Below are 27,938 nucleotides of genomic sequence, written 5' to 3' on the forward strand. Positions count from 1 at the left end.
TTTATAAATGTTTACAAAAGTCACACAATTTTATTTAACTTTGGTAAAGTAATAAAAGGGTACATATGAGTCACAATCTTGACATTCTCATAAGAAATGATGAATACAGTGCAGAATGTTGCATTTACATTAAATGCTTTGTTTTACTCAAGCAGAAGGAAACGAGTAATTCAACAGAAAATACCACTGGTAATATTTTTAAATGTGAAAATGGACTTATCCTTTTATAGTGAATTTAAAGCAGCAATGTAATTTTTGCTTAAGTATTCCTTAGGAAAAAAAGAAAGAATTTGGATAATTTCCTAAGTTTAGTATTTGTCAACTCGAAACCAATGACACAATCATTTCCTAATTGTTTCTCTGCCACTAAGTTATGTTCCCCTCATGAGTTTCTTAGTCCTGTTGTGTCCCCTAGTCCTTCTAGCCCTATTTAGTTGACAGGCACAAATGGTAGAGTATGTTAGTCAGAAGTGGGACAGGACTGTTAGCTTTTATTTCAAAGATGCAGCAATAAAATGTTTTCTGATATTAATGTGCCCTTCTAATTCTAGTTTTGTGGAAGTACTGTCTGTTTTGAAATTGCCCACAATCTTCATATCAAGATTTAATTCAGGAAAATGTAATATAAAATGGATGATGGCCTAGTATATAAATTTATTTCCAGTATGCAAATTTATAGGAGCTGCTCTTCAACAATCTATAGTAAAACAAAATGTCACCAGGATATGTTCTGCATACACTACTGCTTTAAATCCCATGAGTTGTATTCCTTTCTCCAGCCGTTTATTGTTGTTACTGGAGAAAAGTTACACTTGCTTCTGGATAAACAGTGACATCCTTTAGCTTACTAATACACTGATTAGTATTTGACAGTGGAAATGATAAGGTTAACACATAGCCTAGCCTAAAGGCTTTGCAAATGCATAGGATTAAAAACAGCATTATAAAGTGTGGGTGTACTTTGAAAAGTGAGATCAGAGACTTCAGTGTTTGTTTTCCATGTCGACAGCTTTTTTTTTTTTATTAAAAGTAGAGACATGCCACATTTTAAAATCCAGCTGGAGGGGTTTTTTTTTTCCCCTAGCATGTATTCCACTTTTAGATTCTGACAGCCAGATTTAGCTTTTAAGTACCTTTTTGTCTGCATCAGTTGAAAGTAAAGGCAGATAATTGAGGATTCGGGGTCAACAACCTGATGCCAAAGAAATCAAATCTTTAGGAAATAAGGAGTAAAATGTCAATACCTTATTTTTATCCCTGAAGTAAGCAGTTGAGAATGCTCAGGTTGAGCAGCTCAGATCTGAACGCTGTCATCTGAAATCACTTCCTGGAGTAGAACCACACTTTACATGACAGCGTGTCACATAACAAAGCTGACCTTCTTTTGTTATGCAGGATGCATGCAAAATCTGTTGGAATCTAGATTAATCAGCACAGTCATCAGCTGAAGATTAAATGAAAGTCACAACAATAATTGCAAATTCCTATCAGTTTCATCCTATATTACAGGGTGTTGAATTTTATCCATGTGAGACTTACATCTTGGAGAAGTAGTAGTGGATATTCCTTATGTGCAGCCCATAATACAGCTACTAAAACAGTGCTTATTTAGGGTGCTGATTCAGTCCATTAAAAAAGTTAAAAGTGCAAGCTTAAAAAAAATTTCCCAACCAAACAGAAGGGAATAATAAATAATAATAATAATGTTTTCACTGCACTGTTTCAGTGACTTGTGGACAGTTCCTGATGCTCTTTATAGGAATAGAAGAGGATTTAGGCAGTGCAACCACCCAAACTGTTTGACTTCAGCATTGCTTACACAGAATTCAGAGAGAGGCAACTCCATTTCACCTTCCATCTTAAGAAGCATCCTGAAATAAAGCCAGCTTGCCTATTAAAGCTTTTCCCCTCAAAAAAAGCCATATTCCAATTGTTTTGCTAGATATAATTAAAAATATCCTATGACATTATGTCTTTTCATTAGCATTAAAGTTTGAGACCCTGCCACGGTTACCCCCAAGATTTTTCCAGTGCGTAGGCTGTAACCAACAAGTGACTTGAGCTAGGTTCTGCTGCCCCCCAAAATCCCAGTAACTGGAGCCCCAAGGCCAAACAAAACGAGCATCAAATCAAGCTGTCAGCAAACACACTCATGTTAAACAGATTGATACTCTCTGGCAACTATCGATCTTGGCTGCCCTTACTTCAGCTTGGCACAAGATGGAGTAAGGCAGACCAGAATCTATCATCTGTGTTGTATCGCTTTATTAAAAACCAAGGACTACTTGTGGTAAAACAAGGAGGCTGGAATTTAGGTCACCTGCTACTCACCGATACTGCAAAACATCAGCAGTATGGCTCCTTCCTCATACTCCGGTGTTAAACCTCCGAAAAAAGTCTCGCAAGAAAGAACAGTCCAAGCTAATATTTGTATTTGCAATTATCTTCTGTATCTATCCTCCTGCTCCCTCCCACAGTAAAATATAAATACAAAATGTTCACAATTATTTCAATGGCAAATATTTTTTTTCTTCTTTCCCACACTCTTTATGGTGTATAAGGTGGTGGCTTTTCAAAAGGTGGAAAATACGGTGGCGAGTAACGAGGCGGCGCATTAGAGGACCACATATAGCTGGGAGATGGTGACACTGACTGGGGGTCATCGGAGAGGCCAGAAGGAGTGGAGGCTGGAAACACACTGGAATGCTGCAGGGAGACAGCAAGAAGGCTGTAATGTAACCACTTCTTAACGTAAAGGATCCTGGCAAAGCGATTCGTTACCAAGCAGTGCAAAATTAACATTTCAAGGCTCACTTCTGCAAAACATATATACATACAAATAAGTATTCAAATAACTTGTTGCATTCAAGGTAAGCACAGCCTGTAAGTAACAGTTTTGCATAATAAGATTCTTTAGACCGAAAACTGTAGAAGGCATTTAAAAAAAAAGAATAAATTCTCATCACTTCTGTGTACCTGCTACATTTCACAGAGGCTCGACAACTGAAAACTGATGAGTCTCTCTCAAATCTTGGGTTTCACACATCATCCAGTAACTACAGCGAACAGGCTACAGATAATTTCTTTTGACACTACTTTTTCTCTTCATCACAAATAGAAAAACCCCAGAAATTACTGAAAGCAAAATAATTTATTCCTTCAGTAAGTAAAAAGCTTGAAAAGGTGCAGAAACAAAATTTGTGCATGCCTGAAGATTAATTTCTGCTCTCCAAAATACTTTTGTTATAAAAAAACATCTAAAGCCTGAAGTCATATGGTGCAGTCACTGTCAGAGACCTGTGCACAGGCTGTGTTCTGTCCAGAAACGGGTCAGACAAATAGTGAAACACAGTCCCTTGCATTCGCTCCTCTGGCCAGTAATACACCATGATTTTATCCCTGATGGTCACGCTGCGCCCTGTGCAGGGATGATGGACTCTTGCGGTAATAGCTGGTTGTTTTCAAACAGCATCTTTTTTTGGTGCCACTCCCCTAACACCAACCTGTGACGGTTTATTAAGCGGGTATATAGACCATGAAAGGCCAACCTGCTCTTTGAGGACCTCACAGAAAGCCATACAAAACGTTCCTGTTTCAAACACAACAGCTCTTCCAGCACACCCCAGTTCACCTAAAGCCCAATGGGTGGGAGCCCCCAGACTGAAAAGACATTGGGAAGGGCACTGCTGCGGCAATACGGTGCTGGCACTCCTTAGCAAATGCAGCCCTGGGTTTTCACAGCAACAAAGTGCCTGCACTCAGCTGCTTCAGCCGCAGCCACGAGTCCTGGCGGACAGCTGCTGTGGCTGCAAGCAAGCCTGGCTCACATGGACTGCAGGCAACAGCCTGGCTTTGTTAACAAAGCCGGCGGCTGGGAAGAAGGCACTAATTCCTCTTTTGACAGGGAGGGAAAGGCAGAGCTGGCCACCACTCCTGTGTGTTCTCTTGTCAGAGCCAAACACAGCTCAGGGTCTGCAGAAGTTAAAAAGCTGCAGGACTGAGACTTTCTCACCCGATTGTCCCCAACCAAGCACACAGAGCGAGAAGTGAGATACCGAGATGGGTGGGATGAGTGGGAAGCACTGACTTGGCCAATTCTTGCACTAGAGGGAGTGCAGCCCTTGAAAGGGATTTGAGAGGCAAAGCTGAACTTGCTCCGTGTGCTGTAAGATGGCAAGGGAGAAGGTGTCAGGGTGGTACAGACACTGCTCGGGTCAGAGCAGGGCTCAAGGCAAGACAGAGTCTCCACAGCCAGAGACCTCAGCTAATGCTTTCATGCAGGCTCTCAAGTTCCCTGGAAGAATAAGCAAGGCTCAGACTTGGAATTGCATTTGAAAGGAGACTTGGCTATTTTAAATTCAATTACTTCAATTTGTGCCCAGCTTTTCTGCCGGCTCCGAAGCCAACACCTGTGCTCACAGCAGTGAGACACAAAGATGTTCATCCATCCGGCTGAGAGGTAAGTGCCAGCAGAGCCCCAGCAGTACTTCTAGTTGAAAAGCAGGACAAATCCTCCCATGCTGAGCTCTGCTGGTACTGTGGCTGCAGTACAGGCAAACCCCGAGTTAACTGGCGCTTAGTGCCAGCTAAGAGGACTTCGCAGCAGAGCTTGGTTTGGTGTGTGCAGAGGTTGGTATTTTGTAATGTAAAAGGTTATACCACACTAGAGACTGTCCCAGGTTGTGTTAATCTCAAAAATGAGTCACAAATCTGTGTAAATAAGTCCTAGAAATTCTGATGTAAGTGTTCAAATATTTCTACGATGTTGTCTAGCGGTACTAGCAGTAAAATCAGAGAGGTTTCCAGATTCACGTTACCTCTAATGCAAAGCTCAGATGAGGGAGATGGTGGCTATTCACGGGGCACACCTCTTAGCTGAGGTGCAAAACTTTAAGCTCTTGTTAATAAAAAGTCTCCAGCCTGATGGTTGCAAAGAAAACGTATGATGTGTTAACATCACCACTGTGGTAACATCCACCTGACAGAAAAGCTGAGGAGGAAATGCCCTCATCTGCTTCAACAAGTGAAAGCCGATGTTGACAGCAAGGTTCACATGAACTCACTGTTTCCAACAGCACAGCTCCATACCTCAGAAGAGGAATGATGCGTTACGGCAGAGGTGACGTTTGCAGGGACTGTTCTTAGACCAGCTGAAGCGTGTGGAAAAACCACCACCACAGAGTAGCTTCTCAGTCAGTATATGCCTGCAGGAGCTCAAATAGCTTGATTCCAAAAGCTCATCTGTTTCTCTCAGACATCGCGGTTGGCCTAATAAAAACCACCACCTGAACACCTCGCTTTGCCTGTCCTCAGAGCACTGCCAGAGGCAATGCCTATTTTTAATGTGGCCTCTACCAGTGAACGACAGGGGAGGCAGGCAGCAAGGTTCTGTTGCCTTCTCTTCAAGGACAGCTTTGAGGAAAACACTGCCTTAGTAAGAGAGAGCCAAGGTCCAACGCCTAGTAGGAAAGACTTGGTATTCTCTGCAGAAACAGGAAAATTAAACTGTGTGAATGACGGGAAGACAGGCCTCCAGGCCAGCTGGATTTAACCTCGCTGCTAAACACAAAAACATCCTGTAACGTTCCCTACCTGAAAGTCGTATGCGGAGTAGGGAGGCAGGTGGGGAGTGCTGTGGTAGTAGGTGTTGTAAGATGTCACTTGTGGCCTTGAGTAGTAGGACACGGAAGGGTGTGCATTTTCAACCGTACAGTTCAGCGTAGGGAGGGAAGGAGTCTGTTGAAACAAAAAAGAAGAGAATCTCAGGCTTCTAACCAAGTCACAGAAAGCCAACAGCTCAATGAAAGCGGAAACTGCTTAAAAGGAGCACTGTGTGTCTTTAGACCTCAACTTTGTCAAATTAGCAACCGGCAATCCGGTTCCCTTTTAGGCAGCAGGTAAGTCCCGAGGTCATTTCATTCCTCAGCCACCAGAAGCAGCTGGCAATGGCCCAGCGCATGCCAGTACTCAAACAAAACAACTGTTCAGATTGCATCTTCACAAGCAGGAGAAAGAATCCATTAAATTTGATTACTCTGTTATTCAGTGCATTTTGAGATCAGCATATTTCAACTCCTCTTGTACTGCTGTTCACAGACACTTCTATACATTCTTTTTTGCAGAGGTTTACAGGCTGTCTGGTGTGGATCAAATCTCAAAAGGCCACGATGCACAGCTGGGAACGTGTCTCCTGTTTTGTTTGGGAAGATCTTGGTGAGTCTGAGTGTAGGAAAGTTTGGAGTTCTGAAATAAAGCACCCTCAGGGCAGGGCCCAAGATTTGTTTGTAAGAAAAATGTATTGCCAGGACAACAAACACTCTCTTCTGGGTGTCTCATTTGGTATTATTCTGAACAAGTCACAAGAGACTGAAAAAACCTCCAAATTTATCTGTTGAATGTTCAGTTCTCCCCATTGATTTGTCCTCTGCCGAACAGAACTGCATGGAAGGTAACAGACAGCCTGGTTAAGTGAGGATATTTCAAAGCTCACATTGTCAGAACAGCACTTTTCCCATTATCTGAAGTTTGCAATCATTCACCTGGTTTCAGTTCCCAGCTCACCATCTCAGATTGTGCGCCATGAAGAAACTAGATGGAGAGTTTCAGCCTAACACAGCTGCTTAAACAGTCTGTAAAGCTCAGAACCCTACTACTGCTATAAAATAACAATTCACGAGCAACCACCAGACATTTCCTTGTAGAAGGCCAATGCTATGAAAAGGAAGATCAATTTTTAAGAAAAAGCTTATTTTTATTCATCCCAGTATTGTGAACACCTCTGAGAACGTTCCTTTTGCAAATACGGTCTCCCAATTCTGTTCATCTTTTCTAATTGTGTTCAGCTGGTGACACCAGATCAGAAGAGCAAATCATTTCCACTTTCTCCTTACAATTATTTCATGCCCTTCTTTCCAGCCTGATTGCAGTGATGCATAAATCATTTGCATTGAAATACCAATAGCTGTTTTCATGATTATTTTTAAAAGGCCTCATTTGTTTCCTCTAATGCACAGAGAAATTGGTACCATCTTACCATGTCTTTAAAGCCTCCAAGTATTGCTGCTGTAATGATCCCTAGGAATAGCCCCACTATGTTCAGAATCGTTGCCGACCAAAGCAAGTGGTAAAGGTGGATGATGTCCTGGCAGCTGCTGACATCAATGTATTCATAGTAGCCTCCAGAAATCTCGACCCTGCTAGATTAGAAAAAAACCAGCAATAATGTTAAAAAAATGCACCACACATCACAAAACCTAAGCACTTCTGCTGGGCAGTAAAATGCATTCTGCAATTTAACGATAGCCTGGACCTAACTACCGAGGGAGTGGGGATAACGCCTGCTAGATCCCACGCTTGTGGCATCTGAGGTCTCCCTGCACGACGACGGCAGAAGACGGCTGGATCTGTTGTGAAACAAACAAGTCCTGCAAGGCTTGCAAATACCCAAATGACCTTGAGTCTATCATCTGAAATCTCCAGAGAGATCCTGGAGGCTTCCCAGGGACAAACCGGTCTTGGAATTACCCAGGGAAATCAGTCCGTGTCCGGAGGAGCTGCCCCCCTGCTCCTCACAGCTGCAGGAACAGCTGGCTGGGACGGGCACAGGACAGCACAGCTGGCCTCCTGGCACCACAGGGCTCGGCCACAGAGCTCCTCCAACTCGGCTGCTCTGCTCCAGCTGCCTGCCCTTCGCAGCTCTACAATGGCATGGGCTGGCAGGACCCCTGGGACCCTGGCAGGGAGAGGTCTTTCTGCTCACATTTTTAAGTTTTTCCACATGCAGAAAAGAGATGGAGAAAATTCAGTTGAATCCACTTAGGTTGTTATTTTGGAAAGGGAAGAGCGGCTCCTGCAACATGTGGGCTGGAGTCTCGCAGGCGGGATTCTTCGGCAATGACTTCTCTCACTGCCGCTTGGGGGAAGAGGCTGGCCTTCAGCGTAGCAAATTCCCCCTAAGAAAATGTATTTATCGGGGACAAACAATACTAAGGGCTTATGAATGACTTATCTCACATACAGGGTTAGGCTCAAACTGCACAGGGGCTTTGAGGAAATAGGGAAGAACAGATTCATATTTAAGCCAAGAAGCAGGAGATCCAGGCTCAGCTCCCCAGCAGACTCTGCAAGGCCTGCAGGAACTTGCCCCCTTTCACAAGGGCCACCCTCCTTCCCTCATTGCTCAATTTCAGTTTCTTCTTTTCCTCTATTCCATATCTTGTTGTAGCAGGCCACTGCAGAAGACACTGCAACGAGGAGACGGGGATTTCAAGCAGAATCGAGGCAGAGTGTAACCATGGGTTGTAAAAACCCGTACGTTAGCCTGCATGACCTCTGTATAACCTGAGCACATACCGCGACTGCTGTGACAACACAACCTGCAGGTACTGTTTGCAAGAGCTCATTCCTAAGGAGACGTGCGAGTGTAAAGCTCTCAGCCGGCCTTCGTGTACCACCGAGAACATTTAGCACTGTAGAGGTAAGAACAGCATGTACTTATCAGCGGGAAGCGGCTCATCCGATGCTACCACAGCCAGGGTTCCCAGCATCAGGAGGGATGCAAGATCGCTGTCACTTTTTCTATAATTTCCATCCTTTACATAATACGTGAGCTAACCAGCCTCAAGTGTCCATGCCTTTACCAAGATCCCAAAAGAACCAGCACCTCCTCAGTGCAGAACACTTATGTGGCACTAAGCAAGACTGAGATGGCAACAACTGATATCTTTTATCAGAGAGGGGAAAATGGGTCAGAGGCAGGAACCTGAACCAGTCTGACTGGGGGAAAGAAAAAAAAAAAAAGAAAAAAGTAAAACCAGAAAAGTTACAAGTTTTTCTATTCCAATCACTTCTCTGTGTATCGTTCTCTTCAGCTAGTAAAACGGGATCGTGTTCTGTAAACTGTCAAAGGAAAGCATGAGCTTCACCCTTCTGCAGTGGCTTCCACAGAAACCAAGTCCTACAGACCAGGGATTACCATTCCCAGCACGCGGAACCACCCTCTCCCAACAGCAGCTTTTGATCTTCACCACAGTCAATGATTTAAGTGGGGACCAGCCCAGCTAAGTACTGTGAGAAATGCTAAGCCTGAAACAGCCCTAGGCAAGAGCCAGCTTTAAAAAAAAAAAAAAAAATCAATTTATTAATTGCTTGCTGACACACATTAGACGCTCCAAATGATATAAGCACCGCATGCTGTAAATTAAGTTGACTTAGGCACAGTAGCCAGATCTAACGATGGCATGATCACTATGCAGTGGTGCTTGACTGGAACCACTCTTCTGGCTCATCTTTGCACAGTGCTGGTACACTTTCCAACCTCTTGTGACCATGAAAAATATTCACTGGGCAGAGAGGACACTGATTTATGAACATGCAGGTGGCACCAGCCTGCGAACCCTCCTCCCTGTTAGCAGGGCGGGGAATGAAACGGTGAGAAGGTGAAGAACAACAGTGTCCCAGTTTTTATATCTTCAATCTTCTAAACCAAAATAAAACCCAGCGAACAAGCAGTGCCGACAGAGAAGGAAAGCATTAGGACAAGGGATGCTCGACGAGGGCAAAACTGGGGAAGGCACCAAGCATGGGAGTAATGGAAACTTGCGCTCTCTTTGTTTTTCCAGCCGGGCTGGCCCGGCTCACCCATAGCTGGGATGGCTTTAGTGCATTTCATACACCCCTTTAATCAGTTACCTTTTGCATGGGAGTCCCCGTGGCTAGCAACCACAGCTTAAGATCCCTTCCCACAACAGCTGTCATTAACCAATACTTTGTTCCTGCCTTATCCTGGCTCTTCAGACACCTGCAAACCAGCACGACTACTGCTCGCCCTTCCCACGGCCAGGAATGGTATTTTTAGCTTACTCACTTTCCACAGTTGTACAGGTCACAGCAGAAGCAGGTGTTGGTTTTTATTTTCGGTGTGCAGGGTGCACGGCGCTGTGGGTGACAGATTGCCTGTGTGAATCCAGAAAAAAAACCCAAAATGTAAAGCACATAAGGATATCATCACCAAACACGGTTCCTGCTGCTATTTGGCCTGCTCTACATGTAGATTTTGCACTGGTCTCCAGGCAGATTTTTCTTTCCTTATCTTGCAGCACAGCTCCTACAAAGTACACAGTTATACTGGAATACGGACACAGTAGACTAGAACAGACCAGTGTTTCCTTCCACCATGGGGAAGTCATAGATAAGCACATGCCTGCGTAGGAAGGGGGTTGTGCAACTCTCAGAAGCAGCCAAGACCTTGCTGAACTAGCACTCCTCACCACACAGCAACTTAGAGCAAAGAATTATCAATCGGATGGCACAAACTGAGAGCAAGATTCCCATATTGGTGAATAACTGACTAAAACAGTTAAGTCTCTGCCTGTGGGTAGCAAGACCCAAGCTCACATGGACGGTCTCTGGGCTGAAAAGAGAACGGACCTCACCAATGCCACTGTGTAGGACGTACTTTGCACCTCAAGCAGGCATTTTAATTTAGAATATAGTGTTTATTCAAAACTACTTGGGAACTTGTGAGGAAATCTAAGAGAGACTCTCAGTGCACAGCAAAGGCAGCCAGAGATGTCCACACATGCTCTCAGTATGTGGCAGGAATATCCGTCCCCAATGGGCTTCTCTTTGGGGAAGACAACAGACAGCAGAGCTGCAGAGGCTGGTATATATTGCTCACATCCACAGAAATTACTGCTGTCTGAACTCAACCCACCACCCCGTCCTGCAATGAATGTGCGACCGAAGATCTAGAGAAACCGGTGTATCTTCCTATCCCCCATCCCCTCCTCTCCACCTGCTCCTTCACTAATGGGGCAGTACCGATTCCACAAGGGATTCCCACCGAGTCCTCTCAGCACCCCGCTCCCGCCCCTCCTCGCTTCGCAGACCTCCAGGACACTGGAGCAGCAGCCTGGCAGCGGGTTCCTCCACCTGCGCCATGAAGCTGGCCCCTTCACAGAGACAGCTGAACCTGCTCTCACCTCCGGTGGGGTTGTACTCTTGGAGTAGTACTGACATCGCCCCGCGTACAGCGGCCTCAGATCCTGCCGACGAGAAAACACCAGGGTCAGCATTGCAGTGAAATCAAAATCAGCTAGCTGGTCTGGGGAAAGGGGCCAGGCTTTAGCGAGACCCTGCTCTCGCATCAGGACCTCAATACAGCGGCTGTTCTGCAACACCCCCACCCACGGCAGCCCCCCACCCCAGCCCCCCTGAGCCCCGGGCGATGTTTAACCCTGGTCCTTGGAGGCACACATTTGTTTCAGCGCGCATAGGAGGAGCAGGCTCTTAAGCTGGGCTCGTTTGGGTGAAAGCGACTACCCTGAACTGAATGATTCATTCCTCATCCCCCCAGACACATCCTAGGGCTGCCTGACGTGTTTCCGAGAGTTCTTCATGCTGAATCATAACAATTTCTCATTAAACTGTTGGCAAATTTGTCTTTCTGGGCTCTTGAGTGACTTGTGGGAAAGCTCTGGAGGATTACCAATGGCTCAGCCTGCAAACAACACGCATTAGCATCTCACTTGGGGCAGCCTGGTCCCCAGGGAAAATCTCGGGGAAAGCAACGCTGGATGCGTATCTGTGTCAGTGAGCCCTTCCCAGGAGAAGCCAGGCTTGCTCTCTGGGCGTCCGATCCAAAGCTTGGGGCGGCAGGGCAGCGACAGCAGCAGGCAATAGGGAGAACACTATGTGCTAGCGTGGCAGAGGCACGTCTCCAGCAAGATGGTGACATTCTTGGACGGTTAGGGGGTGAAGCGAGGCCAAAAGGCATGCCTGTTCATCAAGAGGCAGAAACCAGAGCCCTCATCATCCCAACTGCGCAGCTCTGGCTGCCTCAGACACGCAGACATCCCCAGGGCCAGCCGGGAGGAGATGCCAGCTCATGCCATCACCCGACCCGTGAGGTCAGCACCTAAAAATCCCAGAGCAAGTCTGCGGCTCAGACCCACGTGGCCCTGATGAAGAGTCAAAGGAGCTTCACCTTCGCGTGCCTTCGCAAGGGGGGTCAGAGGTGGCCAAGACTTGCTGGTTGCATCCAGACAGACGGGGACCTATCACGCAGCTGAGCAGAGCTGCCCTTTGCTGTGTCAGCAAATCCTGCTGTCCAGCCGTCTGTCTACCACTGGAACGCCCAGGGGCAGGAAAGGGGAGCCGGCTTTACAAGGAGAATAATGGGCCAGCTGACACGGGGAGTTGCCACTTCATGGGTAATTCTGACCTTCTGAAATTCCTTTCCATTCTGATCACAAATAAACCCCAAATCTGTCTTTTTAATCCCATTTTGCAAAAAATGTCCAAAAAAGTCTTCCAACTGCAGGACAAAAGTCTGTTTGCAATTATAAATTTCAATTAAAAAGCTGAAATGGATTTGTAAGGGTTTTTTTTTCCTGTATTAATAACTGAAGCTTTTGCACATGCCACTGTAGTAGCGCTTGGTCACAAGAACAGTAGCTCGTAATTTTTTTAAGTCATCGAATGGGAACTGAGAACCTACTGCAAGTGCCTCCTGTTATACTGTAATGCTTTAAGGAGCTTCGTATCAAATTGCTCCATTCTCCTACAACATCCAGTGATTCAATCAGCATTAAGAACTACCTCTGCTAACGTTTAAAATACGACAGATGTTACTGCTCATACATTGTCCCTTGGCAATAGCTGTAATTCACATTACCTCTTAGAGTCTGAGACTCAGTAAACACAGAAAGCATACACAAAAAACTAAAGCAAAGTTTTAAGATCTTAATGCTCGCTGCTAATTTCAAACTATTTCTGAAAAACTGATAAACTTTAGAAAAATGTATGATTTAAACCAGCACTGAGCACACGACATATATTTACAGGGTTTGATGTGGCCTGATACGCAATTACTGACACCATCGCTTGTTTTCCTAGAGTAAAAGTATTGCAGGAGCCGTGTTTTCCTGGAAGCACTTACTATGTGTCTGGCAGCAAAGACACCGTCTACTATGGCACAGCAGAACGCAGCAATGACGCCAAAACTGATGAAGACGATCGATGCGACCAGCTGAGAAAGGAAAACAAAGCAAAGTATCATCTGCTTCTCCACCACCAAGCGTTTCGTGCCCTGTCCACACGGATACGTAACCCACAGTCAATAAGCCCTCAAGCAATCAATGACCCAAATGTTTGCCCAGGCTGCACAGACTGGTCTCAATGAAGGCAACGGGATGCGCGTCTCCAAAGAGAGCGTCTGCTCCTGCAAGGCAGCAGGAGTAGCAGCGTTGTGCCGGTCTGGTTCTCTGGGGACTTGATACTGTAAAGCAAGTTTTTCCATGACTCCAAAGTGCTAAACTTAGGCTGAGGATACACCTCCTCTTGTAGCTGCTTCTGCCCTTAACTCTTCCCTGGAGAGAAAGGAGGGGATTTCTTCTCTCCCCATCGTGGAGCGCTCTGGGGAGCTGCTCCTGTGAACACTTCCCAGGCTGTAAGGACGCAGGAGATTGCTGTACGTGAACCTCTCTGGTGGGACTGCACCTCCAGGAAACAACGCTTTCATGCAGGCATGAGCACAAAGCCATGAGACCAGAAGACGCGTGACCGGCCTACACCAGCGGCGTTGTAGACCCTCACAGCAGCCTGCCCGGGCTCCTCAGAGCCGGGTGGTGGCGAGAACAGCCCCCGGAGCCTCCCCTTGGCTTGGGGGAGCTGCAAGGAGAGAGATCTCCACGTTCAGCTTAGGGAGGGACGGCAGACAGGTCCGATCCTCTTCCACTGGTCCCATCCAGCCCATTCTTAAAATTAGGGTGAAAGCATTCAGAAGGTAAACCAGAAATACTCAAACCCCAACCCAGGTACGAGAAACAAAGTCCCTACTCCCACTACGCCATTTAAACACCACCTCTGCCAGAGTGCCAGCGCTCAGCTGGGGGAACTGTGCACCAGTGCTCCCAGTACCAACCCCAATCCTCCTCGGCCAAGCACACTGGGGGTATCGACAGGGCCGCGGAGGGAGGGCAAGCATGGCATTTACACAGGTTCACAGAGACGTAGCTTGTGGAACAGCAGTATTTCCATTTAAAGAACTGAAAGCTTTAGCGGGTTTTTCCCTGCTGGTTTACCACTCCAGCGATCACAGCCTTCAAGCGTCGGTCGCTGGCAGCTGTTAAAAGCTGCTTCTCCACAAGTACAAAGGTGACTCTGGTCATCGGGAGCTTTGAGCAATAGTAAAAAAAAATAAATCACTAATAGCACAAATACAAAAATAACCACTAGCTTGGCCAGCGCTGACAGGTATCTTGGGTCTCCTGCCATGGGGATGTTTGTTTCAAAGCTCCAGGTGCTAAGTTTGCTTGAAAACCTTATTTCCACAAAGATCCAATTCTCAGAAAGACAAGCCAAACCCCTTGACAAACACAAGCCAGAAGGATCCTATAAATATTTTTAAAGTATCTCAAGATTTTTAGGTTAATCACATTGTTTTTAAATCTCCCTCAGTGAAAACAGACCTTCCTCCAGCAACATCCACATGCAGACCAGGTCAGCTCGAGCAATGAGCGGAGATGCAGGAGGGCTCGCGTGGGACAGTGAAAAAGGTCCCTGTACAATTGCATGCTTCAGTTAGCTTCAAAATGAGAGAAAATAATATAGTTTTCTAGATGAGGCAAGCATTCAAGACGTACACTGTCCTACCACAAATAAAAACTGCGGCAGTAGACAGAGCAGACCAGGGAATTAACCCAGTGACCGTGCAAACAAGCCTCCGTCACTAGTAACAAGCTGTCACTGGGATATTAGATGCTGTGCCACAAAGTACTTGCAGGTGGCAGCAGGTGACAAGTTTTCCAGGATCAGGTCCCAGGTTGGGACCCTGTTTCTCCCAGCTGTAAACACCAGCATTTCCCCCCCACTCAGACCCGCAGCATCTCCACATCTGGATCCGAGTTTGCGCTACCCAGTACAGCAGTCAGCGCCACCGCAACGCACGGGGAGAAAGCACAGCTACCCACAGTCTCAGTGCAAGAAATGGGGTTTATGGCTACGGTTATTTTGTAGCAAGTTTAGTTTTTCTCTGTACTGTCCTTTGTTTCATACATACATGAAAGAGGATATGCTCCCTAGGCAGCATGACCCTCGGAGATGGGAAGTGAGCCAAACACTAAATATATACAATTAGGGCATTTGTCGGTCACCCCTGCTTGCAGATAGGGGCTGCTAATATGGTTATTTAAAATAATACAAGGTTAATGATGATACTTTCATAACAGCACTACTTGGATATAAGAATCTGATGTTAGAAATGGGTTTGCTCACCTTATTTACACACAGTTTCCTCTCTCTCAGCTGGAGAAATAAAAGCTTGAAAACCAAACACTGAGATTTTACAATAAAGAAAATCAAACAGCAAATAAAACCAAACAAATTCATTTTACAAATCCCAAGGTATTCAATTAATCTCATGATTTGCCAACAAGATTTTTGATTTGGGGTTGACAATACTGTTACTGCAGCAAGCAGAAGTCCCTCTCGAGAGCCATGTGATATCAGCGATTGGGCTTCGCTCACCTAACTCCTGCTGAAGTCGGCCACGCCGAGCAGCACTCGGACGAGAAAAGACAAACTGGGTTCGGATAGTGTGGAAACCACGAAGCAGGAGTGTCCTGGTTCCCTTTAGGCCACGGTCCAGCAACACACGGGCCGTGAAGCCGTTGGTTATAACTTTTCCGTGGCACGGATGACTGTCACAAAGGCACGTAAAACGCTGACTCTTTGCTTGAAAACTGCTGAGCGGGCAGCGGGGGTGTCAGTCAGTGCAGGCAGCGCTGCTGGGCAGCTGGCCCTCCCGGGGGGGGGGAAAGCTCCCCTTTACTTTGACAAGTGGGAAGTGCAGACACACGGCATGAAAGCCGATACGCTTGTGTGGGAAAAACAAGAGAGGTCTATTCCTGCCGGCGGGCCGGAGAGAAGTACGGAGTGCTGCTTCAGGTTAGCTCTCCCCGTCCGCCACGCTGGCTGGGTCGACTCCTCAGGCAGCTTATGGGCAGAAACACGCATGAGAACATGGCAGCAGAAGTTGCTTTTAGCTCTTCCTGCCACCACTGAGGAGCAACCACATAACAAGCAGCACCAAGACTGCCTTTTAGCAAACTAGGACACTGGGAAGTTCACAGAAAATAAAAAAACAATCCTGCGCTGCCAGTGGTATTACAGAAACATAAAGCTGCCACTGTCAAGTGCTCCTGGGCAAGGAGGAGATGTGACTAAAGCACGGGGACAGTAAGTGACAGCTACTGCGCGTCCTCTCTGTGGTCAGCGCAGAGACACACCAGCCGCCAACCGAGGCAGCAGCGATGCAATTCCTTCAAAGCTGGGTCACGCGTGCTTTTTAGGACACAAAATGCTAGAAAGATGAAAAGAATAAACATGGGCTACCCAGGGCTCTTCAGAATAAACAAACGAGTCAAGTCAGAGCCACGCTGTCGCTCATGGGCACTCCTGTGAAGAACGCAGGACTGGCATAACATGGTCATTGCTCAACCAGACCCTGGCATGGTGCTAATACCTGTTGAGCAAGAGGCTTGGAAACCCAGCTGGGACAGAAAGAACAGGATGTTGCTCTTGCAGAGCCAGAGCGATAATGAAAAATATATCCTAGGAAACCCACCTGCCCTGCAGCCTGTCTGACTGTGGGAAAGGCAGTTTTCCTCTCCTGCAGGGTCTGTCTCACCCTCTCCCTCCTGCTCTGCAGGGAGCAGCTATTTGCAAAGCCAAGGGCGAGGCGGCCCAGTCCAGCCTCTGCATGAGGACAAGCAGGAATTTCTCCCGACTCCCTCCACGGCTTGGCAAACCGTGCCTTAGCCTTGGTGAGCAGCACACCCTGCTAATCTGATCCCTGCGCCGTCCCGTCCCCACCCCCCCGCCCCGAGGCAGCTCCGTCCCTGCAGAAGCAGGCAGCAGCGCCGGGCCAGCAGGACAGGCTGCAGGGACGGCACGATCCCCCCTTGGCCCTGCGTGACCTCCCACCAGGAAGGCTGGAGGGACCTCGCTGCCAGACCGGGATCAACCCCTGGGGAGGGGGGGTGCAGCCGCGCTCCTGGGAGAGCCAAGCGGAGGCAGGCATGGCCAGGGGTGCTCCGGGAGCTGGACCGGACCTCCCCACGTACCACCTGTAGCCGGCCACATGTGGCAAGCAGAGAAAACAAGCTAGGAAAGATTGCACTGAACAGCCTGCTGGGACTGCATTGGGTACCAGCTTCTTCTGATCTCTCTCTACCTTCTGCTACATTCTCCCTAAAGCCTCCCCCCCACCCTAAGCCCTGTTACTGACACCTCCAAGCACTACAGCCCCTACTTTCAGGCACAGGCAGGAAGATGAGGGGATTGTGAAACAGCATCTGCAAGACATGTTTAGGGGCCATCAGAGACCCAGCCATGTCCACACAAGTCTCCTGTGCTTGCCAAAGCGGGTAACGTGGGCCAGCTCTGTCCCTACTGCACAGAGAGACCCCCTCCCACCCCAGCACAAGCTCAGTTGTGATCGTCTCGTATCAGCAGCGCTGGTCTCCTCAGGTTTGTGCTATCCACATGTTCGCTGCCCACCTGCTCTCTTCTGAACATTGCTCCCACAGGATGGGCACCAGAGACCTGCCTAGACAGCGGCTGCCCAGCCCCACCACACAAAAGCCTCCTTGCAGCGCAAGGAGGGAACCAGAGCACGCTGTGGTCCACACATCTGGTCTAGCCAGCATCTTCTGTGCTTCTCAGGTCCCCAACAGCAGCTTTACAGCATGCAAAGTCTCTCGGTTTTTCTTCCCACTTAAAGAAGCATTTGGAAACAAGGACCAGCAACATACATGTAATCAGCAACTCTGGCTGCTTTTCAATTACACCAGTCTTCATGCTTTTCGTCATGTTCCTGTCTCAAGTGATTTATTCTCTAAACATATCTAGAGCAGCGAGCTCTGAGCGCTCCTGTCCTCAGGAAGGACTTTCTGCTGGGCCCTGTACAGGTTTTCACCTCCAGTCTCCGGGTTGCCAGTTCCACCACCTGCTCGATCTTTTCCTCTATCCTTTGTTTAGAATAGAAAGTGGCCAAAAGCAATTTTTGCAGAGCCCCAAGTCTCTAGAAATATATTTTAAAAGATTTAAAATAAATATGTTAGGTTTATGTTATTAACCATATTATGTATCACATACTGTGACAGCTCAACAGAAAAAGCACTGGACATGAGTCTGTCAAGCACTGAGTATCCTGAAAACTCCAAACACTCAATTTCAATCCCTTGACCAAAAAAAAAAAAAAAAAAAAAAAAAAAAAAATCACACTGAGTTCACTGAGACTGTGTATAGTCACTTTGTGCTTCCTTGAACATTTTTTTTTTAATTTAATTTAAAAATATCAGGGTTAACAGCCTTGTTCTCCTAGGCTGCCAGAAACCACCTCTAGTCCTCAAGAGGTATGCAACACTACCCTGGAAAAGTTAGGAAAACCAGTAACACTCTTCACAGACAAAATTTGAGTTACTGTCTTTTTTTAAAAAAAGTTTTTATAATGAACTTACCATTTGCCTTTTGTTTTCTATCAAGTTTGATCCAATTATTCCAAGAAACGACCCAAAACCAAGCTGAAAAACAACATATTGTTAGCATTTAGATCAGGACAATATCCAACATATTTTACATACAGACAGAAGACAATTAAATCCAGAAGCAGCAAAAGAACATACTGCGGATCTGTGAGCACTCTTCCTTCAGCAAGGAATCAGTGGAGTCTCTCACTAGGAGGAACTATCAAGCGTATCCTTTCTATGACACTAAAAGCGTGTGCAGAAACCAAAAGGATGAGCTCTGAATTCCATCCCCTCCGCAGTGATGCTGAGAAATGGCTGGTGGATGAGGATATGCATTGCCGTTCTGGAACAACCCTACAAACTCTCCGGAGCCTCCAGATGCAAACCTAGCAGGACCACATCTCACTAGCATCCGCAGGACGAGGCTCTTGTAACCTCACCAAGGGTGTGAGCAATCACCTTAAGTTTTCAACTCAGAGTTTCTTGATGTGAAGTATGTAATAAGAGAGAATTACACTCGGCAAGATTTAGCAGTTTCCTGCCGCCTTCTACTCCTCCCTCATTTCCAGGGGTGAGGATGCATCAACCAGGGTCTTCTACCAGAAGAGCTCATGCCAGTCCAGCCAGCAGAATGAACTACTCCTGCAAAGCATCTTTTCTTACTGCCATAACTGACACCACCGTTGTTATTTCAGCTCAGTAAAGTCAGCCAGGAGGGCGATTTCCCACCTTTCTCCACAGCCTTAGGCTATTTAGCTACACTAAATAGAAGTTTCTATTTACGGACCATGGGGGGAGATGCAGAAGTACTTCTGTGTCACACCGAGAAAGGTCTTTGATCAGTGTAGAGCATATCCAACTCCACTTCTATGGGTTGGCAAAATGAGAAATGCCAGAAAAGTCCTACAGTTGGACTGGTCATATTAAGCAGGTACAAACCCACTCAATAGATTAGGGGGGTGGTGAAAATCCTGAGTGAGAATGTCAAATACCTGGCCAGCTCCTCGGGAAGTAGAATAAGGCATGATACAAGCTGCAGTGATTCAAGAATGAGTCAAATAACCTGGAATCAATATTTTAAGATCCAGGAATAGAAAACAATCGTTTAAATCTGCTACTAACAAGCAGAGGCACATGCAGAGATTAGCAGGCACAAACGTGACAAAAAGTTGGGCTTAAATCTTTCCCTGCTTCAGCTCAGTAACATTTGGTGCAGCGCCGCGGGCAGCGAGGGCTGCTGACTCAAACAGCAGGGATTAAAGCGGAGCGGCCGATCAGGCTGCTGCTTCCCAGCTGTCCGCCTCGCACCCTTGAGCTCTCGGAGACCGTTGTCCCCACATCAGGGACAAACTACCATGGTGGGAAGCAGAGCAACGAAGCCAGGCGCTGCTTAACACTGGGGCGGCAGGCAGGCAGGGCAGAGAGCTGGGGGCACTGCTGAACTGCCCCAAACTGATCTGCCAGTGCTTCTGGGCTTATTATTTTGCTCAGCTTGGGCAAGGCAACAACCCCAACCTTCCCCAAGTAACAGGAGTTCTACAGCTCAATTCCAAGCCTAAAACCTGGGAGATCCAGGTATTATTTTCCGTCTGGTGATGTTTGGCAGCAAGGAAGCTGCAGGGCAACACACACCTAAGGCAAATGCTCAAGGAAAACATTCTGCGCCCTTTGAGCTTGATTCAACGTGTTTAAGAGAAATGTCCACGTGGTGTTTCAGAGCAGCCTCAAACCAAAAGGTAAACTACTTAAGATAATTCAAAAAGAAGAAATTAGAGCAAGTTTGTACATCCAACAGGTGAAGACCAAATAAATCAGTGGATTCTCATTAATTAATGGGAATTCTCATTGCATTAATGGGAAAAAACACTCCTCCTTCTACAGATGGGACAAAGAGATCTTAGTAATCTGCATCAATCGCATCACTTATTTGCTGTTGGATATGATCCCCTGGGATGTCTGTCTGAAAGGAGGACAGGACCCAAAACAAACATCCTTTTCCAGAGTAAAGCTCCGGGCCAACATGCTTGACAAGGACCGTTACAGAAGAGGTTTGCCAGTCAAAGCTGGAGAAAGGGCAGTTATTTCCACAGATGCTGGAAGCTGGTGTAACTTGGAGACAACACATGTATCTCACAGAGCTTCACTTCCATAAGGGTGCTTCCCTCTGCACCTGATCGTTACTCTCGTCTGCTGAGCATCACTGTTACACTCTGGGCTTCCCAGGCCCAGGTCAGTCATCCGGCCACAGGTGACGATATTTCCCACAGAGGCACAGCCGGGTGGCTTCACGGTGTAGTCGTGAAGGTGTCGGTGGTCATGGAGGAGGGTGAAGGCAGCCTGGCTACAGGACGTGTCATCGCACCCTCACCTTCAGCTCCTCCAGTTGTGTCAATGAGGAACTGCACTGTTTATGAAAGAAACCCAACACCAAAAACCCCACCAAACAAAATCCCACTGATGCGTGGAAGGTATCCAGTGCCCTGTTCTGTCCTTCCTCAGGAGCAGAAGATAATCCCCCACATCAGACAGCCACTTCTTTGCACGTTTCCTCCTTGCACGAGAAGCGTTTGCCCAAGGCATACAAGTTAAAGCAGGAAAGAATGGTGCATTAGGCATGGCAGCAATGAGACATCTGATGTCCCACGAGATGATCCCATCCACAGATCTGGTCCACACATGGAGAAGTCCCCCAGCACACAAAGAGACTTCTGGCTCTATCTTTTCCTTACCAATGCAGGGCACAACTAATGGTGGTACACCACTAATGCTGCACAGAAACCCCTGATGGAGATGCACACAGGCCTAACAGTCATGTGAAGTTCTGGATGACAAGACCTCCAAGGAGCTGCTTCTTCAGGGCTGTGGAAGCCACCCGCTCGGGGACAACTCACCGAGTACTCATGCACCACGGCAAGCCCTTTTTCCACAAAAAAAGGGAGAAATTGCAGCTTGTTACGAAACATCAGCTATTTTAAGCACCTGCTGAAGCATCCAGCAGCACACTGAAATGTTTTCCTGTGCAGAGAGACAGACGAGGTCATCACACATTTCCACACAGCGGATTAACGAATAACTGAGAAGGGGAATTTGGTGACAAACACAAACTGTCAGGGTGCCTCCGAATAAAGTAACTCAAGGCCCTTCCCAAGTCCAGGAATTCATTAATTCCTTGAGTAGATTGAGTCTTACAAAAGCGTAAGCGATGCTGACGTTCCTGGAGCATAAATAGAACGGGAGATGTCAAGGAGACGTGAACAACAGGCTCTACCCATCTGCATCAGTCTGCAGGACCTGCTCTGAAGCACGAGGTTCAACTCGGGCTGACAGAGCGTAGGCTAAGTGCGGAGAGTTTGAAGCCAGCCTGTCACCTTTCTCAACACCTTTCTTCTATACTTCTCTCTAAAAAAGATCAGGCCTAAATGCAGGAGTTACGAGGACAAGCCAGAAAACCAATCCTAAGCTGAAGAGGCCCAACAGTCTGTAACAACGTTCCACACTAATGGCTGGAAAGGAGATTTCTTCAGTCACGGAAGAGCTTGTCCGCAGAGAAGTATAAACCTCCCTGAGATCAGCAACGTGTGGCAAATAAATCAAACCACACTAAGGCAAGAACAAGTCTCCACCTACTTATCTGGGCTGGCTTTAAGCCTCCAACTTTGAGGCTCCAAACCTAAACGCACAGCGGTTACAGCCGGAGCCTCTAGCCGCGGGGCTGCAGTTACGCTGCCAGCACACCTCACTGGACCGCAGCACAGTCCTGCTTGTGCTTCTTTTTGAGCGTGTCTCAGACGCACAGGAACAGACCAGGACTTGATTTCCAGCTTGTGTCAGACCTCTGCTCGTGCCGGGAGGGCCACATGTACTTGTCCCTTATGCTCCTTGCAGGAGGTTATACATCTAGCGGCAAGAAGGCTGGGCACCAGTGGTCTTCTCTAAATTAAGCCATTTGAAGCTCTAAGATTGTCCTTTCCCATTTTCATCTGTTGATAACAAAAAAGAAGAAATGGATGTGCTAGCTGCTTTGATGTGCACGCTCCCCTGGCAAGCTGCCACGGCCGTTGCTAATGTGCCTCTCCTCATTCAGGGACTCCAAATCGTTAAACGCTTCTGCAAGTGAACTTTATGACCACGAGTCCACGTGAACAATATTTTGAGACCTTTTCTCTCAACTGTTCTTGGCATCCATGGTCCTTCTTTGCCTTACTTCAGCCTGGGGTTAATGTGATGTATGCAAACAAAGAGGGTCGAAGGTTGCTTTGACTGACATAAGACCTATTTATCTGTCTCACCGTTAGCTCAAAAGCATGTTATTACCTAAGCTCACAGGAAGCTGCCGCTTGGATGGGATTTTTGCATGGGAATGAGCAGCAGGTGCAAAATAACAATGAAACAAATAAATCAAATGGCAATGAAGTAGCTGAGCATAATATTCAGGACACGATCACCCTTTATAACATTCGCAGCAATTACAAGGGACTTCGTAGGCAATAAGTTTTCTAGACCTACCTAGGAGTTCTATACTTACAATAACCCCTGGGTAATAACCTCCAACAGTCACATTTTGGGTTCTTGTTGTAGCAGCTAGGCCCACCGTTAGAATTAATACTGACACAATGAGGAGAGTCACAGTTACGTAGAGGGAATTTCTTTTTCTTCTATTGAACGACCCTAAAAACACACATACATAACAGAATTTGCTGATTCCATCTGGGGACAGTCACGGTACCGCAAGTTTCTCCTCCCACCGCCAACCACATCGTGGTGAATTTTCTAACTTGAGAATATTTTTGGGTTTGGCTGTCACTTTTCACCTTCACTAACATGCTTTATCAAGCGTTACTAGGGCATCTGAATTCACATTTACTTGTCATTGCCCTGATGTAGATGAAGAGAAGCCTTAAGAACTGTCCCTTTGCAAAGCTCATTTGGACGCATCGGAGCCTCCCAGCCCCTCTGGCCTGGGGCGATTGAGTAATGAGAAATATTACCATTAGGCATTTATATATTTTCTGATCTGTCTACTTACATCAAGCTAAATAACCACACTGTATGCTGCTTGTTTCGAGGGGGGGAATCTTGGCCTTATTCATACCATAAGGCATCAACAATTTTCCACGTAAATGAGACATCACCAGTAACAGCCACTTCTCCTGTAGTATCATCCTCTACTTTCAGCAAGGACCAGGTATTTTTAGATGCTTGAATAATGAATTTGTGGATTAGTAAAACTCATCTACAGCTGTCTGATTATTTTTTTTTATTCATTTATAGATCTCCCAAATGAGCATAAATATAAAATAGCGATTCCATCAGCCAAGAGGAAAGCTGGCTGTGACATTACGCTCAGCACCATCTTTAGGCGTGTTTGTTCAGCGTGTGCTCTGCCATCTTTACATCACTTTTTGGAACAATCCTTTTGATTATATTTCATACATTATGTAGACATAATCCAGCACCCGCGAGAGCGGCTGGTAGGATAATGGACTGCAATGGTCCCCAGCCATGGTCCCTGTGGGCTGCTGGGGCCACCCTGAATCCCATCCTCACAGCCTGGGGCTCCCTAATGCACCCCAGGAGCAGGCAAAGATATTTCCCACCCCAGAGGCTCCCAAATGATGTGCATGCTACCAGCACTTCTCAGAGCGTTTCAGAGAAGTGCAGGGACACCTTCCAAGAGCAAGGAGCTGCTTCCACCAACGCTGAGCATATTCCATCTTGGGAACCCCTATCTGAGGTGTTCAGGGGTTCTCTGACAGCCTGTGTGTGGCAAGATAAAACACCTGCAGAAAGGCTGGTAGGAAAGACTCAGCCAAGCACAACCTCCTTGTCCAAATTCTGCAGAGAGGGGAGCACACCAGGACTTGCTGGGCAGCTTTCTTGAAGACGTACGCCCCAGGTGCCCACAAGCCCTTCTTTAGGGTCTGCGCATATTTGCGGCACAGCTGGAGAGATCTTTTCACCCTAACAGCTACACCCATGCAGCCATCCGAATTATCTCCCTTTCTCTGCAGGGACAGCTCTCCCCAGGGAAAAGCGCAGCAGCTCCCCGCTGCTCCTCCACAACCCCTCCAACCTGACCCAGCAGCCGTGCTGCTGGCAGGAGCACTCCCTCTCCATGCCGGTCCATGCTCTGGGCTGGCACGGCTGCCGTGGGCACGGGGCTGGATCATTTCACACACACCAACCAGGTGAGCTTGAAATCACAGGCAAGTCCTAAAAAGCTCAACACAGGAGATGAAAGGCAAGAGAGGTCTATAAAGAAAAGCCACATCCTTTTTGACTCATCAGTGTCTCTGGAAGGAAAGCTCTCCACCCACAAACCTTCTGCTCATGTCCTGGAGCACAGCTGTGACTGCACCCCTGGGACATCACTGGGTCTAAGAGCAAGGAGCCTGACAACTAGTTAGTCCTTAGCTGGAATGAATAGCTAGACAGTTACTAATTTCAAACAAAATAAAATTAAGTAACTGCTAGACCACCCTAAGATCCAGGTTTTATCAGTGATCTTTAGGTTTTCATGCCTTTTTTTTTTTTTTTTAACAGGCTAAAGGTACCCACCTGTTTGCTGCAGGTTGGAGTTAATCTTTTTATTCTCCTAAATCTGCCAAATAAGTTAATATAAAATCTAGACCTCTAAAGCATTCAAAATGCATCAAGATATTAGGCCATTCTGTACGTATTGCCTCCTAAATACTATCACTTGTGCCACGCTCCAGTTCCAACGTAATCATTTAAATGCCAGTATCATATAAATGTCTTAAAATTCCAAAGTACTGAGACCAAAGGTTTAGCTGAACAAAACTTCAGGAACTGGACAAAAAATTTGCTATTTCTTAGATAGATTAGTTCTGAAAGGAGAAAAAGAACGAACCTGTCTTGCTTACACACGACAGATTACCAAACTTCTGATTACTGCTACAGTTTGGCTGGCAAATGAGCCGAAGATAAGTAAACCCAGCCATATGCTCCTTACGCAGCTTCGACTCTTCGCGGTTAGGCTGTGTGGGTGTGCAGATGTTTGCGTGCCACGCAAAACCACTCTGCAGAGCACGTCTGAGGGAGCGCCGCGGGTACACGAGCGTGGCGTTTGCACACTCAAGCCAGTATTCCTGCACTGCCATCAGAGATGCTTCAAAAAGTTACAATGAAATGTGCCGTTTTCATCAAATCCAGAGTATTTTGTAATAGCATCTCTGCAGGAAAACGCTCTAAAAGCAGCAGCTTGAAACGCTGTTTATGGATTCTGAACTTGTTTCAGAGCCACCGTGTTTTCCACTCTTACGTTTCTACATGCTTCCCAGCTCACAACTGGCACACGCCAACATGCAGCACAGAGGTGAAACAACAGGTTTCCAACTGGAAAATTTTGGAAAGCTTTTCAATATTCCTTATAGGATTAAAAAGAAAACAAACAAACACCAAATGCTTTTATTGCAGGTCCTACCAACCATAATCCTTTAACTTGATATTGGAGAGAGATGCGCAAGTGAAGAGATAACGTGATTACCTCCACTTCAGCTCTGTACTGGGACGCAAATTCCATTTTTTTCTTTTTCTGAAAACACATTTCGTTACGTGTATATTGAGAAAGTGGTTTTGTACTCCTGTAAGGATGCCTGCAGCTGCTTCAGCGTACATGGACTCATACTCAGTATCTCCACTGATAGCTGCTGAAGGGCTGCCCTGGCAAAATCATCTCTCTCAACATTAACTTCTGCTGAAAGTATTCCCCATTAGATCGTTTTCCTCTTTGCTACTGAGCTTGGTACAGCTTTACACACAGAAGTGGAGCTGCAACAGCTTTACTATCTCTGCTTTTAAGAGACAGTAATGGCCTTTTCTCTGTGACTATCCAAATTAGATACCTCAAAACTTGCAGTGCTTACCTCAGTATGAGCATACAAGGTGGTTTGAAATACCGTGCTTAACTCTGTAAGAAGTAAAGAAATCAATGCTATCTATAGTCTGGCTATTTCTTTTACTAAAATGGCATTCAGAATGTGTATAGGCTTCTGAAAGATAATTTTAATTTTAAGCCTCAGAAACATCCTGTTAATCATAATTGTCATATTTAAGCCCACCCTAAAAACAAGGTTGTAGCAGGTTTCTCTGGATTACTTTAAAAGTTTCCAATATATTTTTGTACCACCCTTGACTCAATTTTTTTCCTGATTATCCAAAGAAAAACAGATGGGCTGGCACAGAAACAGCACCGACTTCTCTCTCCATCTTGTTCTTTGGGGTGGGGGGGGGAAGCCACAAGCAAAGCACAAAGTAGTCCAAGGAAGCCAGCTGTAACTTTTACCCCACAAGAACCGGTGGCAAATGGCACCGAGCCGTTCTCCTTCCCAGCCCTTCGCCTTTTGTTCCACTTCTCTGCTAAAAAAGCGTCACTGTGCGAGCTGTGACCCAAACCACACTAATTACGGGCCCTGCCGGCAGGCCCGCGGGAGGGGGGGGCTGAAGGTGTCTGGGTGACCCATCTCCTGCTTGGATGGGGGGGAAAACTGCAACCAGCACCCGGTGCGGAGCGGTATGAGGGATTCTCTGACCTAATTAGGGAGGTGCAGGAGCGCTGCGGAGGGGAGCGGGCGCGCACTCCGGCCCCGGTCCAAAGGATGCTGCGCGACCCCGGGGCTGCGGGGGGCCGGCGGCTGCCTCCGCCCGGGCTGCGAGCCGCCCCCCCGGGGGTGTCTGCCGAGCCGCCCCCCCGGGGGTGTCTGCCGCAGCCCCGCACCGGGGCGGCGCGACCCCGGGGAAGGGGGAAACGGACCGTCCCCCTGCGGCTGACACCGCGCCTAAACGGCGGCGGGACGGGCAGGGGAGCGGGGCCGGGGGAGGCGGCGGGGGTCCGGTCCGTCCCCGGGGACCCACCGCCCAAAATGGCCGCGCGCCCCCCGGCCCCCCGCGCACCGCCCCGCATCCTCCCGGGCCTTCCCCCCCGCCCCCCCCCCGGGAGCACTTACCCACGGAGTCGGGCAGCGCAACGCCGCCCGGGCGCTGCTGAGTCAGGGACTGCCGCATGCTGCCGCTACCGCCGGCCGCCGCTCCCCGCCGCAGCCCGCCGGGCCACGGCGGCGGACAGAGCCCCGGCAGCGGCTCCGCCGCGCCTGCGCGCTGGGGGGGGGGGGAGCGGCGAGAGCTGCGGAGCCGGACCGCACCGCACCGCACCGCACCGCCCGCTGCCCCCGCCCGGCGGCGGGGCTGGGGGCGGAGCCCCCGGGTCTCAGCGGGAAGGCCGCTGGCTATGTGCGGCTGTACAATTACTGCTCAGCCCCCCGGCGTGGGGGGGTCTGGGCCCGCAGGCGCAGCTGGTACCGTTCTGCTGGAAACCAGCGGAGTGATGGTGCCCTGGAGGGGTGGTTTTTTGGAGGGGAGGGATGGGGGTCCTGCCCCATCTCCAGG

General features: G+C 47.7%; 2 protein-coding genes across 5 annotated transcripts in view; one reads left to right on the forward strand and one right to left on the reverse strand.

Moving 5' to 3' along the window:
- TMEM255A (transmembrane protein 255A) lies at window positions 1-27,705 on the reverse strand. Of its 4 annotated transcripts, none has more exons than XM_075763554.1 (9): window positions 27,500-27,705; window positions 23,059-23,201; window positions 18,525-18,587; window positions 12,941-13,030; window positions 10,983-11,045; window positions 9,866-9,954; window positions 7,034-7,193; window positions 5,593-5,736; window positions 1-2,706 (listed from the first exon to the last, which is right to left on the reverse strand). In XM_075763554.1, exons 1-9 carry the CDS (start codon window positions 27,555-27,557, stop codon window positions 2,548-2,550), a joined length of 969 nt encoding a protein of 322 aa, XP_075619669.1. In that variant the 5' UTR covers window positions 27,558-27,705; the 3' UTR covers window positions 1-2,547. The 4 variants fall into 4 exon arrangements, with proteins under 4 accessions (XP_075619669.1, XP_075619668.1, XP_075619671.1 ...); XM_075763553.1 differs by having other exon boundaries at window positions 7,034-7,196; window positions 27,500-27,703; XM_075763556.1 differs by lacking the exon at window positions 23,059-23,201 and adding an exon at window positions 26,420-26,463 and having other exon boundaries at window positions 7,034-7,196; window positions 27,500-27,703.
- NDUFA1 (NADH:ubiquinone oxidoreductase subunit A1) overlaps window positions 1-27,938 on the forward strand; it is a 211,783-nt gene that overhangs the window by 23,588 nt on the left and 160,257 nt on the right. The gene's annotated exons all lie outside the window — the stretch shown is intronic.

Source organism: Balearica regulorum, chromosome 11 (genome assembly GCF_011004875.1).
Source record: "Balearica regulorum gibbericeps isolate bBalReg1 chromosome 11, bBalReg1.pri, whole genome shotgun sequence".
Classification (NCBI taxonomy): Eukaryota; Metazoa; Chordata; class Aves; order Gruiformes; family Gruidae; genus Balearica; species Balearica regulorum.

What these genes read in the sequence shown, in the direction of transcription:
- TMEM255A (XM_075763553.1), bottom strand. Translation starts at nt 27,557, where the DNA reads ATGCGGCAGTCCCTGACTCAGCAGCGCCCGGGCGGCGTTGCGCTGCCC. An exon ending in TCTTTGCTGCCAGACACATA is followed by an intron (nt 11,046 to 12,940) that starts GTAAGTGCTTCC and finishes TCTCGTCGGCAG; the next exon opens with GATCTGAGGCCGCTGTACGC. An exon ending in AGAGTACAACCCCACCGGAG is followed by an intron (nt 9,955 to 10,982) that starts GTGAGAGCAGGT and finishes GGATTCACACAG; the next exon opens with GCAATCTGTCACCCACAGCG.